We start from the raw sequence: 16,150 nt of genomic DNA, 5'->3' as shown, positions 1-16,150 counted from the left end.
TTACTCAGATATTTAATGGCAATTATGACAAATGCTACAAAAAAGAATATGATAAGATAAATGCATTTAAAAGGGAATGATATGTTTTGGGGAAGCAAAGAGTGCAAATCTAATTGAAATTCACTTTAGCCAGAGATAGAGAAACACAAAGACATCTTCTGTGTAATCCTGCCTGTATCACCATTCCTCTCTAAGATCACTCTAGTTTCAGGCACTGCTTTCTGCCTGGCTCTGCAGGGGGCCCGAATTCCTCCCCATCCCACTCCTCAGGGGCTGCACAGATGGGCATTTGAACCAGGACTCTGGGAGCTGTACGTGGCAGTTGTGAAAAGAGAGAACTAGCCCCAGTCTTGACTAGTCCTTCTGCAGGCCTGCCAGTCCTTTGTTGTCCTGCCACAGCACACTCAGGCAGAAGGAGCCTCCTGGTTTTGGAGCTGAGCTGCCATGCGTTTGTTCAGAGGGAGCAGGGGCTATGGGTGAAGGACTTGACCTTGGGAGGGGAGGTGATGAGTTTTAGAAATAGAGAGGTGGGGAGTCCCCTGCCCCATGCTAGGAAGTAGCTGATGGCAGACCCCGGCCTGTTTCTGGCAGAGTGAGGGGAGTGGTCAGAGCGATAGAGACTGAGGGGTCACTTACAGTTCGCTGGTTCTCACCAAGGCCCCGCTGGCTGTGTAGAGAGCCTGAGTTACTAATTTCTGCATTGAAGGGCGTAGCAGCAGCAGTGTTTGTGACAAAAGATACCAGTTTTTCACTTCCTCCCATTGTGCAAGGGCTGGGTTTGGTTTAAAAAGTTCTGCCCCAAAGTTTCACTTTATCTTGAAACTGAGCCAATTTGGCAAAATACTCAGATGGAGTTGTTTTAATAGATCACTGATGTTTTTACGTTCTCTGGGCAAAATACTTGTCCACAAAGCAAATCTCTTTTATCTGAAGCTTCAAGAAAGAAAAATAGGCTCTCTTTTAAAAAATTAGTTTTTCTTTCTTTGGATGAAAGGATGTCTTTTCGTTAAAAAGCCCTGGCTTTTTAAAATCTGTCTCATCAGTACTCTGACCCACCCTTTGTAAATTGTGTAGTCTTGTGGCTTTAACTCTTGCCCTGTTGGCACAGTCAAGGGCAAAGTCAAATATAGAAAGCCATGGATTTTGGCTTACTCTTCACCCATTGCTGGAAATGACACTACCAGCCCGAGGGAGCTGCAGAAGACCAGAGCTGGCACCCCATCTTTCTTAAATGAATTTGTGAGTGAAGGTCTTTGAACACAGTAGGCAAAGGCAGCCCTTGACACTTGTCCACCTTCCTCTAGGAGGTTATCTGTTTCTCTTCATTTTGGCAGGTGAGCTGGGAATGAGCTGTGTCAAGTAGGTTGAGGTGAGCTGCAAACAACATACTTCGGGTACTTTCCTTCCAGGATATGACTATGAAATAGAAGGTAGTGCCAGATATGTGGGAGGCAGTGGGAATAAACAGGTGTAATGACATTTTTATAATTAGATTCACAGGCTGTAGCAACTTTTTACCTCTAAAATCCCGAGTGTTCACAGCTGGAAAGGGGGAGGTGAGGAATAGCAGTAAACTTGTTGCGTTTATTCATTCAGCAGATATTTGTACACCAACTTTGTGCTAGGCACTGGGAAATACAGCTTTGAGTAGGACAGATATGGTCTCTACTCCCAATACCTTATGGTCTGGTGGGACTGGTAGATATAAAATATGTAATGTCACCAATAATTAAAATTAGGTATTACTAAGGAAATGCACATATACTGTGAGAACATATGATAGGGGTCCTACTGTATTCTGGACTTTCTTTGGGAAGTCCTTTAGATTGGGATCTGAAGGATGAGTAGGTGTGAACCAGATGAAGGTAAAGAAAGTAGAGGGCAAGGAGAGCATTCGAAGCAGAGGGTGGGGCAGGAGGCCTCCCCTTGGACCAACAGGAGGCCAGTGTGGCTACAGTGGTGGAGGGTTGGGGAGAGGGAGTGAAGTGAGGTTCAGGTGGAGGTGGGGACCAGTGTAGTCATGAAGAGCCATTGAAGAGCTTAAGCAGAGAAGAGAAATGACAATGTTTGAGATTTTAGAAGGTCACTTCAGGATCCTGTATAGGCAGTTGATTGGGTGAGGCAAGAGTGGGCCCGTTGGAGGCTCTTGCAAGCTGTATGGGAGCAGGATGAGGGTGGTTCAGAATGGAGCCACTGCAGTGGAAATGGAGAGAAGCAAGTGGACTTAAGAGACATTTAGACGGCATCGATCTTGATGAGTGCTGAGATAACGAGTGAAGGTGTCAGTGCCTGGATTTCTGGCTTGAGGAACTGTGACTGGCCATGCTCATTAGTGAGCTCAAACTGTTGGAGGAGTAGCAGATTCTGGAAGAAAAATAATAAGTCCAGTCGAGGATGTGATGAGTTTCAGGGTCAGAGAGACATTCAAGTAGAGTTAGATAAGTAGATCTGATGATCCAAGAGAGATCTGGTCTGTGCCTGACTTGGGAGTCACCTGGGGTTGATTGCAGTCAGGGGAGAGAATAGGAGGTAGCAGGGAGTGGAGATGGTCCTGCAACTAGAAATGACCAGAGATGGTGGAAACCTGTAGGAAAAAGAATTCCAAGCATGAAGGGCTCTGCCAGTGCCAAGGAGAGACCTAGTTAGGAAATGCTGAAATTAAGCGTTGGGTTAAGCAGCAAAGAGGTGACTGAGACCTCAGCAGAAGCCATTTCGGTGGGGTGGTGGGAACAGAAGCCAGTTTTGAACAAGAGGAGTGAATTTGAGGCAGGAAAATGTAGATAAGTGTAGATCCTTTTTAAAGAAGTTGAGTTAAGAGAAAGGAGGAAGGGGGCTGGAGCCAGAGGTGTGTAAAGTCCAGGGCAGAGCTCTAGATCGTGATGTCTTCATATTTGGATATTTAGATATTGAAGGGAATACCCAGTCACTTAAGTTTCCTGCAGAGGTGGGTGGGATGTAATCCAGAGCCAGGAGAAGGGATGGCATTTACCTCTATAGTGTCAGAAAGAGAAGAGGAGAGAATGGACAGAGCTTCAGGGTCAGACAGGTGTGGAGGTTTCAGGTGGGATGGTCAGCGATACCATGCTGATAATTTCTGTTTTCTCGGTGAAGTAGAAGGCAGTCATCTTCCCTGATAAGAGAAGTAGAATCAGCTTGCTGGTTAGATCTCTTGACAGCCAGCACTGCAAGCACAGAGAGAGTGGAGGTTTTTCCTCTGTGAGCATAAGGACAGGATGAGGAGCACAGAGGCTGGAGGTATTAATAGTGAAGGAACGTTTTCCATGGGGTGAAGATTGGTAAAGGCTGGTGGAGAGGGAGGAGGTAGACTGGATGGATGGTCAATGACCCTGCAGGGTCAGGGGGCTGGAAACAGACCGGTGGGGCAGCCAAGAAGGGGAGCAAGATTCTAGTGCTTCTCTAATTGTAACATGCATGTGAGTCACCTGGATCTTATTAAGATGCAGATGCAGATGGGCAGGTCTGGGCCAGGGCCACACATTCTGCATTTCTAACACTCTGATGGGGTGCCAGCCCCTTTCGCACATGAGTCACACTCTGGGGAGAAGTTAGAAGTAGAAATTCAAGGAGTGGGATGTCTGAACTAGAAATCATAGAGGTGGTACAGTTTTAAGCCATAGATAAGACAGCCTGTAGTATGACAGAGTGGACCAGAAGGTCAGGGAATGAGAAGGCCACCTGATCGTTGAGTCTCTCAGGATGCATGAAAATGATGCTGAAACACTTATTCTTAGCAACAGTAGCCTAACTACCTTGTCCATGTTGATTACTTATCATGTCAACCCCCAGTGAGGTCTGTATTATGATCCCTTATTTTATAGGTGGGGAAAGTGAGCCACAGATCACCCATGCTGTGAGTGCTGAAGTCAGGGTTGAAACCAGGGCAGTACCACTCCAGAACATTCTCAGAGCCCAGTGCCCTTAGGTGAATGGATGCACTACTGACCCCTGATTACAGAAGTGGAGTGGGTATAGAGATTTTGAGCCAGGAGTTAGCATCATCTCTGAATAAAGTTAAAAGTGTCTAAGAGTGCTAGGGTTTTTACACATTATCCAATTTCATCCTCACAATTGTCCTATGGAAGTTATGCCCATACACATTTTACAGATAAGGAAAATAACATTCAGAGGTGTTACATAATTGACAAATGGGCACTTGGCAAGTGAGTTCAAATTGGTCTGAGTCCAAAGCCTATTATTCCTTCATACCAGCTTTCACTATATTACCACACAGAAATGGAAATTCTCTTCTAATTCTCAGGTAGGCTGTAGTTACCACGGGAATAACCTCCCGTGCACAGACTGCAGCTACATCCTAGAGATGGTGAGCTGTGAACAGAGCTGAGCCCAGGAGACTGGCTGTCTTGGCTTGGCTCCGTCTCTAACTAGCAGGTTTGCACATATCTCTGTAGGTCTCTGGTTTTATCCCTATGCATCAAGTATGAGGAAAATTATAATGGTTCCTTTTATAGTAATGCCTACATACCTGGATTTCTTGATATAATCACTCCAAATCTTCTTTTCTCTCTACTTCTCATTTCTGAACTTAATGTAGAATCTCTCTCTGGTTGCTTATGTAACAGTATTAAATCTAAATCAATCTCCTACCATGTGCCATGCACACATCTGCAAAATGGAAGACTATTTCACAAATTTGCACTAAGAGAAGGAAGGAAAATGTGTGCTTTTTTCATTGGATGAGAATGCTAATATAACAGAAGGGGAAGAATAAGGAAGTGACATTTGTGTGTCTTGGGCTTGAGAAGATGAGACAAGGCAAAGAAACATGGCTGAGAAGTGGAAGCAGTGTGGGTTGGGAAGCAACCGCAGCCCTAGAATTCTAGTAAAGACAAGTGAAATGTCAGTTGTTAGCTATTATAATTGTTTTTGCCTAAGGATATGTGTTTATGTGCCAGGTCTTGTTCTGAATACCCCATGATGTTATCTCAGTAGGTGATAATGCGGCTATATTTTTCCAGATGAAGAGACTGCAGTAGGGAGAGGCGAGAGACCTGCCCAAGGTCTCACAGCTAGTAGTCATTGGTCTAGTGGGGATTCATACCCAGGCTTACTGCCTCTGGAGCCAGCGCTCTTTGTCACTAAGCCATAACTGTCACTTGTCTTTCCTTTAAAGTAATCGTTTGGTCTCTGTTGGGCGCCAAGCCCAGGACAGGGGCTTCTCGCCTTAGCTTTTGAATCTTGAGAGGAGTCAAATGTAGATGAAAAGTGACTGGAGTCCATTCACTCTACATGAGCAGCCAGAAGGGACTCCTCTCTCGTTCTTGCTTCTCAAATCTGTAGAGTTGATTTGGTTTTTGTTCCTCTTGAGCTCTGGTTGTTTGTTTTCTTTTTTGATTACGATAACTACTCATTTCCTTTAAATAAATTTGTGCTTAAAATTCTTTTTCTTAAAACAAAGAGCCCCAGTGGATGCAGATGAATTGTTTAAACTGGCCAGCACTGCTTCCTCATCTATGAAGGAATTGGATAAACCCACCCCCAGAGCCATCTCAGCTGTGTGATTTTTAGCTAGAATTGGGTTCTAGTGACTTTCTCACGACATGTTCCAGAGAGACTGGCTGGTCCTGTGCTGGGGAAGCAGGAGAAGCTTTGATAATTGGGTTAATATGGCCTTATAATCATGTCGTATGTTTTCTGTACTCCTTGCGTGACAGAGACTCTATCGTTGGTGAATTCACTTAAAACAAATACGATAGTGGTAACTAGAAGAGGTCCCTTCCCAAGCCTACCATGTGCAGACCTGTGAGACCCTGACCACTGCTCACCCAGTGCTGAGAGGTCTGGGCAGAAACTGCCACACACAAGCACTTTGATGTGAAACCTTCCTGGACCCTATGGGACTGGAGCTAGGTATTGGCCTCATCTTTACTCTTTGTCTAAGAGGTGTCACCATTCTAGGGATTATGGTTGTGCCATCATTCTGCCTTTAAAAATATGTCATTATAATAGAGTCAGTGTAGCAGATTCCAGAGTTTTTTGAAAAGGTCTGATAGGTAGTGACATTAAGAAAAATTAATATTGTTTTGAAGTCGCCACATGTTCATCTGTGAGTAAAATTAGTTATGTTTGTTTTCTTTCATGCTTTGATAATGTCTTACAACTTGCAAAAATGAGACTGCAGAAAAAATTAAGTGATTATGTCTGACGAGCTGTATGTACACATTCTTTTTCTGTACAGTGGCATAAGTAGCCAGGTGAAAAGAAAAGGATTTGCACAGATGTTAGCATACAAAGGCTTCCCCTGGAACTAGACATCTGAAGGGAAAACCGAACTTTAGTGGCTTCTTTGTCCCACTGTTGAGGTAGCATCTGTCCTTAGCAAATATTTACTGGGGACTGGCCATTCCCAGCAGACCACACAGACCAAAGCATAGCAGAGTCCTGGGAGATCCCACAGTGGCCTGCGTCATGGACCCAGAGTGCAGGAAGGCAACTGAGAGACTTGCTCCAGCCCTTTTATTTTAAGTTGGGGTAAATTTAGGTCTTCAGAGATAGTGACTTGTTTAGAGTTAGGTTTTCAACGAGCTTGAGGCCAAACTCAGGCTAAATCTGATGACTCTCTTCTTAGTTTAAATTATTATGGACATTTATTATTTTCTTATAATATTGAAGTATAAATAATAATAACAAACACTATGTACACTTTCATGTGCCAGCATGCTTCTAAGCACTTTACATATATTAACTCATTTAAACTCATGGTTTTGTGAGGTGTAGGTATGATTATTGCTTCCATTTTGCAGAATAGGAAACTGAGCCCCAGAAAACGATAAGGAGTTTGCCTTAAGTAACACAGATACTAAGCAGTGAAGCTTGGATTGCAACCCAGGCAACCTGACCCCATGGTTTGTCCTCTAAACCACTAGGTCAGGGGTTGACAGCTTTTTCTGTAAAGGACAGATAGTAAATATTTTAGGCTTTGGAGCCATAAAAATCTCTGCTGCATCTATTCAACTCTGCCTTATAGTGCGAAAACAACTAGACATGATACATTAAACAGTGGGTATGGCTGTGTCCCAATTAAATTTTATTTATAAAAATAGGTGGTGGTAGGGAGGCCAGATTTGGCCCACAGGCTGTAGTTCTTTGCAGATCCTGTGCTACGCTATATGCTTTGTCAGGGCACACCTATTAATGACAGTAAGAAAGATACAGATGCTCGAGAAGTATGGGGATCCAGTTTTATAAGGAATTTGCGGCCAGAAATTGCACTAAAATGATGCATTGTCATGTATTCCTTTTGGGTGAAGTGTCCTCTGCTTTGGCCAGAGAGGGTGATGGTCATCATAGCTGTGTACAGTGGGATGTTCTGAGGCTCAGAGCCAAGAGAGACTTTTGATTTTCAGATCTCTAGGTGACTTTGCACAAGTCCCTTGGCACCTGTCAGTCACACTCTCACAATAGTGGTTAATGGTCCTCGCACCTGTCCCTCCCTCCCCAAAAGGTATGTCTTGGATTCATGAGGTCTTGTTCATGAAGTACTTGGAAACTGGGAGTTTGGAAGAGAGGAAAAGTATAAAATAGCATTCGTCATTTAGTTTATTTGTTAGAGAGCATTTTGGGGATATAAGATCATTTTTCAATGTTTGCTGTATAGAGCTCAATTTTAAAGGAAAGGCATTCTTGGTAATCTGAAAGAAGGAATGTGGATTTAGGGGGGCATGAATTTGTGGATTGCTTGTGCAGCGAGAGGCTTTAGGCAATGGAGTCATTTAAGAGGGTGAAACAGGTATTATTTCAGTTTTTAATGAGTACAGTGAGAAGGTCCCATAGCTGACTTCATTATGTATCATCTCTGTAAGAAAATTGAGACTTCTCTGCTAAGTTGAGTCTTAGCAGTAGAAAGGCTTTTTATAAATGTTTCCAAGTGAAATTTTAAAGTTAAAAGTTGAACTAAGAAGCCTCAGAGGGAACCAGGCTGTCTGCTTGCATTTCAATGAAAGGGAGAGGAAATTCATTACAGAGATTGAAAATGTGGTTTGCATGCTAAGACCCTTGTGGAACAGTGGCCCTCCCTGAGGAGGGGAGTTATAGCTGGTCCTTTGCGATTAAGGGTCCTTGGCTGAACACTTAGACACCTTCTGATGCCCCCCATTATTTTTAACTTTGCAAGAACATTCTTCTCCTTCAAGGTTAAAAATGTATATTGAACTGAAATTTTCAGCCTAGGAGATGTCTCAGAATCTTTGTGGGTTTTGTTTTGTTTTGTTGACAAACTATTATTTAAAAATCCAATAGGTCTAACTACTTAATCTTACTTTGGGAATCTAAATTTAAGATGCTGTCACATCAGTTACTGTGACATAAGAGCTGGTATTTTGGCAAAGACCTTCTGGGAGCCCAGCTACAGCTTTACTTTATTTGTATCTTATTTAAAATGACAGTCTTAGTCCTGCAGAGGGATAGTCTTCTTGTTTCACAGGTGAGCACACTGAAGCACAGAGAAGGTAACTAACTAACTGTTGGGGTTAAATAGCTAGAAAGTGGTAGAGCCAGAATTTGAATCTGTCTTCCTGATAAAACACAAGCAAATAGGGTGACCAAAAGTCCTGCTTTCCAGGATGCAGGATTCTCAGTGCTAAAACTGGAATGTGTTGAAAAAATGGGAAGAATTGAGATTTTTCCTGTGCGATTTTCCCCTCACCTGCTAGAAGCTCTGAGTGTGCTATAAGACCTCCAGGGCCGTGATCCTAGGGCTGGAGCCAAACAGGAAAGCTAGGAGACAGAGTTCTTTGGGATTCCCAGCATGAATGTAGCCCCATTTCATCTGTCAGCTCAGTTTATGTTGGTAGAGAAAGAGACACAATTCTGGGAACTGTAGCATTTGTAGTTTTTCATTCTTGCTTCAAAATACTGCTGTCGTGTCGTGCTCACGTGGGTGTGGTCACGGAAAAGTCTGGGTCCACTTCGGAGGATTTCACCCATTCCACCCCATCCCCTTCCAAACATTCTAAGAACAGCCCTGTGCCTCTGGGGACCCTAGCTGACCACCAGAAATGAGGACTAGCTCCCACAAAATTCTTCCTTGAAAGCCTGGGCTCCCTTATGGATATTTCTCTTTTCAAGCAAATTATTTTGGCTCATGTCCAATGTCTGAAGAACACTGTGAGCTTACCCTGCCTTTAAAATAGTTTTACAGAAAGGGAGCTGGCACACAGGCCACAGAGTGAAAACAGATATGACTGTTACAATATCACATATCTACGTATGGTCAAAAAATGCACTTTATACTCAAAAGGTGAATCCATATGAACATTCTGGGGTTTTTTCCCTCTCTTTTTAAAAATGTGCTGACCCACTTAATAGTCAGTGGCCCTTAGAAGTCCCCTGTGGTGAGTTTTCAGGAGAGGGTAGGTCATTTGATGCCTCGCTGCTTGTGGGAGGCGTTCTTCTCCAAAGCCACACTTGTAAGGGAGCAGGAGGCCAGCCCATGCCCGCGCTAGTGATTGCCACTGCATGCCAGTTGTTCGGGTGCCTGTTTTGAGATTAGTTTTTAAGACTTATTAGTTAGATTACGCAGGGGACCTTGTAATCACTTAATTACCAGTATGCTTACTGTATAAGTCCAAAGGTGTCATGTCATTTTTTTTTTATGTTTTGTTCAAGTTTCTCTGCAGCAAATGAAAATACCATTCCAGAGTGCGGTATTTCTTCTGTGATTGGTGTCTGCTATTTTGCAGTAGGCATAAATGACATACAAGGTCTCAAGTGATTAGCATAGAGAAAGTGCTAGGAAATAGAGGGCAGAGTGAAGGAGGGCAGAGAGAGGGAGTGCCAGAGGACGGACAAGAACGAGATGGCGTAGGGCATGGTGGGGATGGTGGCAGCGACAGCAGAGAGAAGGGATTGAGGGAAGGGTCGGGGAGAGGGCCAGAAGAGACACAGATAGACTAGGAGATACACACATAGAATCAGGTAGATAGAGACATGTAGAGAGACAGAGACAACAGACAGACAGGCAGACCAGTAGGGACTAGTCCTGTTTCTTATGCCCAGCATCCCTCATTCAAATCCCATGGTAACACCAGAGCCCATCAGGCTCACTTTGTGATACTTATGCTGCTGCTTCTGTCTTGCAGGTGCTCACATCATGCCGAGCCTTCCTTCTCACAGCACGAATCCCCACCAAGGTAAGTACTGATGAGGTTCCTCCTTCCCACACATGTGCACACACTCCCTCTCCCCTCTCTCCTCTCTCCTCTCCCCGCCCACCCCCACCACACACACACTCCTCAAATATATAGACTTATGATTTAGGCTCATTTTTACTCCTTGTTCCCTCTTCATGGAAAGGTGTCCCAAGAAAGGAGGTGAAGCATTCTGTGTGCTCTGTGTCCTGAGGCTTGTGGGTTCTAGTCATTTTTCTTTCTCAACTGGGGCATGGTGTATACTTTTTTCACATCAAGTTCTTATTTTCTTCGGTCCAGTAACGGCAGATTTTTCTAAGGCTTGAACAGGTGGGGAAGAACCGTCATAGCTCTAAGGAGTGCATTGCCACCTCAGCCGTTCCCCATGCACTCTGCTGGTGCTTAGAAAATAACACGGTGCCACTTTGTTCTTGACAAGATCTGTTTAACATATAAAATGTCCTTCATTATATGGTACAAATTAGAATCTGAAGTGATAGCTTGTGAACTAGGCATAATGATTTTTTTAAAAACTTTTTTAATGGTAACAAAAGAGTGTGGAACAATTTTATATGTAATGCACTGACTGGTAACAAAAATTTGGGATTTTTTTCCTAAAAAGATGGTGATAGCTACATTTATTGCGTGCTGTTTTAATAAATAAGATTTTTTCCTTAAAGATGTATGAAAACCACAATGTAGGTTTTATTTTTACTCTCACCTAACAGATGAGAAAACCGAGGTACAGTAACCTGCTCAGCATCATGCTTCCACGAGTAGATGACAGATGTGTGATTCTCATTAAAGAATGAGAGAAGGGGCTGCTTCACTTCCTTGTTATTACTTTCATTTAATTAGTTATCTACTAAGTATATTTTAAGTATTTATCTCACTTAATTCACAGAGTAGCCTTTCAGGTGAGCAATATATTAGAGGATAGCTCAAAGGATACAAAGTTGACTTGTCTCAGGATTTGTGAGTAATGAATAGGAGAAAGAAGAGGTAGGCTCACTAGGTCCTACTCTTTTCTCCTTTCTCCTGAGCTGAGCTGTCGCCCCTGCCAGATCCAGTAAGATGAGTGTGGAATGGGAGATTTTTCAACCTCATGTGCTATGATGTTAGGGTTGCTGTATGACTTGCTCATTTTCTTAGTCCCCCTAGCTTTTTAAAGTTCAACATTCAACATTAGCCAGTGTTTTGTGAATACCTATTTATGTGCTAGATGACATGGTGCTGCAATGCAATGGACTGCTTAGGACTTGCAGTCTAAAGATTTGTAGGAGTTTTGCTGAACTTTGGGAAGATACCAACCTACTGTTTGCTAGTCAAAGGCTAGGGTACCAGCTGTCTTATTCCTTTCTGATTATACAAATGCTAAATTTTAAAAAAATTTCTCTGGGGAATGAGACAGCTGTTCCTAGCCCCATTTGATAATATAAAGTGAGTCTATATGTTAACAGTGTGTTATAAATGAAATCAATTATTGTGTAAATGATGTTGGGCTATATTATCTATATATTAAAATGCCTGAAGGAATGACAGAAAGAAGTGAATTAACCATTATCTCACTGGTGAAAAATTAATTGCAGAAGGAAATTTTATGAGCTCAAGAAAATAGGCAAGCAGCCTCTTGAGAGGAAGACTCCTAGATCCGCAGTTTACCCTAATTAAAAACATTATGACGCAGCAGCAGGTGTATTTCCTCTTAGGAAGTCTCCTTCCTCCCTTCTGCTGGCTGATCCTGGACCGCCCTCTCCCTGGTTGCCCCTGAGCGAAGGCCCAGTTTCACCCTGTGATGTGTCTTAATGTTTCACATCTGCCTGGCTAGGGTAGTTTGTACGTTGGTTCTGATTTCTGATAATGTCAGCATCGCATACTAAGAAAGGCAGATTTTATTCCTAAGTGGTCTGCATGCAGTTTCTCCCACAGAGAAGTCTGGCTTTCGTGTTCCACAGTATACCTGAGCCAAGAAGCATAACCAGTGTGAGTGACATTAATTTTCTAGGGAAATAATTACATTCAGAACAGTTGTGTACAACTGATTATGACATAGGTTTCTTCTCTTTTCCTTGGGGGCTGATTGAACATATTTTTTCTTTTGTCTTTCTATTTAAATGTGCCACCTATACAGTCAGATGCCCAGAGTAGAAATATTCGTCTCAGTGATTAATCACAAAGCATATATCTACAGTCACACTCAAATGAGGAAATAGTACCTTGCCTCCACCCCAGAAAGCCTCAGCTCTGCTTCGCGGTGTGAGGATGGGAAGGTTCAGTTGAGAAGCTGGTTGAAGGGTCACCCTCCCCGTCAACCAGATGAGGGTGTCTTCCACTGGTTGAAGGTTTAGCAGGATGAAAGAGCAGGATATTCGGGGAGCCGGGATGTGTGCCCAGGGTTGTGGAGGAAGCTGTGTGGGAGGGAAATAGTTTCAAAAGTTGGCGGGACCTGGGCTGGCTGAGGAGGGACGGTTGCTTGTAGAGTAGTGGGAGTCACTGAAGAATAGTCATGTCATCACATTTAGATTTGCTCTGTTGCCTGTGGGGTGGGGCCTCTCTTGCTGGTGGGTGGGGGTGGGGTAAGTGAGAGAGTGGTGGAAAAGCTGTTGGTAGTTTGGGCTAATTCCTGCTTCTGTCTAATCAATCACTACTGTCTGTGGTTCTGTCCTAAAAATGTCCTGCAGTCTTCAAGCAGCCTGCACATGTCTCAGTCTCCTAATAGCTTCCTGCCTCCTCCTGCCCAGTGACAGTCTTTAAACTGTCTTTGGGATGGGTTGGAGTCGGGGAGGGCCATTTGGGGGGACTTGAGAGCAAAGGCCTATTAATAATAACCATGAATGAGATTAGAGAAAATGATTTGAACTTTGCTGTGATGCCCGTTTTAGAGCCTCGCTTCCTCACCATTAACAATAACTGGGACTCTGAGGAATCATAGTCTCAACCCCACAGATAGTGTATAGTGCAGGATCTACTTCTAGTTTGTGCCTGTCCGAGGTCTTTAAATGCTGCTATATCTTTGCAAATTTTTTCCCTCTGTCTGGTTTTCCTTTTCTACTCCATCTTTGCTTGCTAAGCTTGAAGTCATTCTTCCAGGCCCAGCTGAAACATCACAATGCTTCCCTGGCTCCCTGGCACTTTGCTTCTCCCGGTGACAGACCTTGGGTCCAGTGGAAGCATCTTAGCTGACCTCCAGCTAGTGTCACTGATCCACATCGACCAGAGCTTTCCATGCCATCCCTGATGGTGCTGATGACACGAGCTGCATTTTCATAGCTGCTGGATTGTGGGAGTGTACCTGTTGAGCCTTCTTCCACTCACCTGGCAGGTGCAGGTAGAAATGCCGGTAGGAGCCATTTTTCCTTTGTTAAACCCCATCCCCCCATTCCCTTGCACTCAGCTGGCAGGCACAGGTGGGCAACAAGTCTCAGTCTCCATTAAACTGGCTAACACCATTTTCCCTGCCCTGGTAATTCCCTATGACCCCACCCTACTCAACTCCAGAACTGACCCTGAACCTCCTTCAGCAGCTACTGCACTCAATCAGTGGTCCTCAGCCCACACTGTAGACTTTACTAAAATTTCTCAAAGGTCCACAAACCCCAAATAAGCAGCATTTTGCCTCAGTGCCCCATACCTATTACTAAGTGGCCTAAGTCCAGCATTACTTGTATCCAGCCTCCATTTGCAGCTTAGCCTATCTTAGGCTAATTCAAGCCAAACACATGCCACTATGAACTGCAGATCACTTTATAGCTTCTACCAGGTGGCTTTTGGCCAGGCACAGGTAGCAGCTGACCTGGGCCTGCACTAGAGCCCCTCCCAAGAGGCCCCCAAACTAGCACACCCAGTGGCCAGCCAGAGCACCACCCTGTTGCGTCCACAAATGACACACCGAAAGGGTGGACTTGGCAGGCACCAAATTCCTGCCAGAGCGAACCACACTCTGTGGGGTCAGCCTCCGAACAACAGCTTATACGATGTCATCACAGCCAGTCCTCACAACCAGTCAGCCTGAGGATCAGTCCCACCCACTGACATGCCTATAGCAATTAAGGCTCACCTACAACAGGAGAGCACACACAACCACACAAAAGATTTCCCTGGAGTACCTGCTTCAGGTGGCCAGGGAGACTGCACCACTGGGCCCAACAGGACACTTTCTACATAAAGCCACCAGGTCAAGACCGCTTGATGTAACAGATCTACCTAAGACATAGAAACAAACGCAAGGAGGCAGCCAAAATGAGGAGACAAACATGTCCCAAATGAAAGAACAAAACAAAAGTCCAGAAGAAGAATTAAATGGAGACAAGCAATCTACCAGATACAGAGTTCAAAACTGGTTATAAGAATGCTCAATAAACTTAGGGGTAGAATAGATAAACTCTGTGAGAACTTACACAAAGAGATATAAACCATAAAAAAGAACCATTCAGAAATGAATACAATAACTGAAATGAAGAATACAATAGATGAAATCAACAGCAGATTAGATGAAGCAGAGGAGCAAGTCAGCAATTTGGAAGAAGAGGTAATGTAAAACACCCGATTGGAACAGAAAAAGAAAACAATTTTAAAAAATTAGGGTAGTTTAAGGAACCTCTGGGACAACATCAGGCATACCCACATTCGTATCATAGGGTACCAGAAGGAGAAGAGAGCAAGGAATTGAAAACCTATTTGAGGAAATAATAATTGAAAACTTCTCTAATCTATTGAAAGAAATAGACAGACAAGCCCAGGAAGCTCAGAAACAAGATGAACTCAAAGAGGCCCACACCAAGACACATCATAATTAAAATGCCAAAGGCTAAAGAAAAAGATTCTTAAAAGCAGCCAAGAGAAAAGCAGTTAGTTACCTACAAGGGAGCTGATAAGACAGGGAGCTGATAAGACTCAGCTGATTTCTCAATAAAAAAAACTGCATGCCAGAAGGGATTGGCATGAAATATTCAAAGTGATGAAAAGTAAAAATCTACAACCAAGATTTCTGTACCCAGCAAGGTGCTCATTTAGAATTGAAGGAGAGATAAAGAGTTTCCAAGCCATAGATAGGGGGAAGAAATGGCATAGATGATAGAGGTTTGTTTATTCCTCTTGTGACCAAATCAAATTTGTGATGGAAACATGGAGCAAACAGCAAGAAGAGTTGCCTGGGATCTAGATGAACAGAAGCACTACACAGAGAGAAATAAGAAATCACCTTGCAATGGTAGAAGGTAAGAGGGGACAAAGATGCGAGGCTGCCTGGTCCCTAGTGACTGAGTGGGACAGAGGCTGCAGCAGTGGCAGTGACAGAAGCCTCTTACAGGGGCCGCATCTGTGAGCAGACTTTTGTTGTGAGTAACTTCCTCACTGAGCACCAGCACCAGATTGGCTACTTGGGGTGTACCAGGGACTTACAGCGGGACACTAAATTGTTCGCATGAGGGCTGGAGGTGAGGCTTTCTCCTGGGCAGAAGTGTTGGAGGTATCCATTGTTCTTCTGGTAAGCCCTCCCCCATCCCAGTGTGCGGACACAGCTCTGCCATAGCTGAGACACATCAAACTGGGTAACAGAGGTCGCTCTACCCAGAGGATTCCCTGAAACTCCACCTCCCCCAACTTGTGGCCCCTCCCAAGCCACCTCCAGTAGTATCCGTGGTGAGTCCAGTGCTCCTTACTGAGCAACGCCAAGACTCACACTGATGGCAGCTGACTTCGGTTTCTGGTGAGGCAACTATAAGCACAGCATCTGTGGATTGCTTGCTGAATCTTAACAGGTGGTCTCAGAGGGCACAGGCTGGGGCTAAACTTGGCTTGCAAGTGAACCCCTGTCAGGACTGTGCCACTGGACACCTACCACACAAAGCCACACTAGTAAGACTGGGAGACTTAAGAGCTTTGCTTAGTACATAGAAACAGGCACAGAAAAGCAGCCAAAATGGGAAGACAAGCAGAAACCATGTGAGAGAACAGAACAGAGCAGAACAGAGATCCAGAAATAA

At 44.1% G+C, this 16,150-nt stretch overlaps 1 protein-coding gene and 1 long non-coding RNA gene across 8 annotated transcripts in view; one reads left to right on the top strand and one right to left on the bottom strand.

The window, feature by feature from the left end:
- The window catches only part of LOC112486140, a 28,004-nt gene extending 27,154 nt beyond the window's left edge, over window positions 1–850 (bottom strand). Inside the window, exon 1 of the long non-coding RNA XR_003048643.1 lies at window positions 637–850. This is a non-coding gene — a long non-coding RNA (uncharacterized LOC112486140). The remainder of the gene's footprint in view (window positions 1–636) is intronic.
- The window catches only part of CARMIL1 (capping protein regulator and myosin 1 linker 1), a 262,767-nt gene that overhangs the window by 84,488 nt on the left and 162,129 nt on the right, over window positions 1–16,150 (top strand). For all 7 annotated transcript variants that reach the window (XM_025052169.1, XM_015595507.2, XM_015595506.2 and 4 more), the window contains exon 3: window positions 10,119–10,169. In XM_025052169.1, the coding sequence (XP_024907937.1) occupies window positions 10,119–10,169 (51 nt within the window). The remainder of the gene's footprint in view (window positions 1–10,118; window positions 10,170–16,150) is intronic.

Source organism: Pteropus alecto, unplaced genomic scaffold (assembly GCF_000325575.1).
Source record: "Pteropus alecto unplaced genomic scaffold, ASM32557v1 scaffold106, whole genome shotgun sequence".
Taxonomy (NCBI): domain Eukaryota; kingdom Metazoa; phylum Chordata; class Mammalia; order Chiroptera; family Pteropodidae; genus Pteropus; species Pteropus alecto.
The sequence above is the reverse complement of the archived record's forward strand: the minus strand, read 5'-3'. Positions and strand labels throughout refer to the sequence as shown.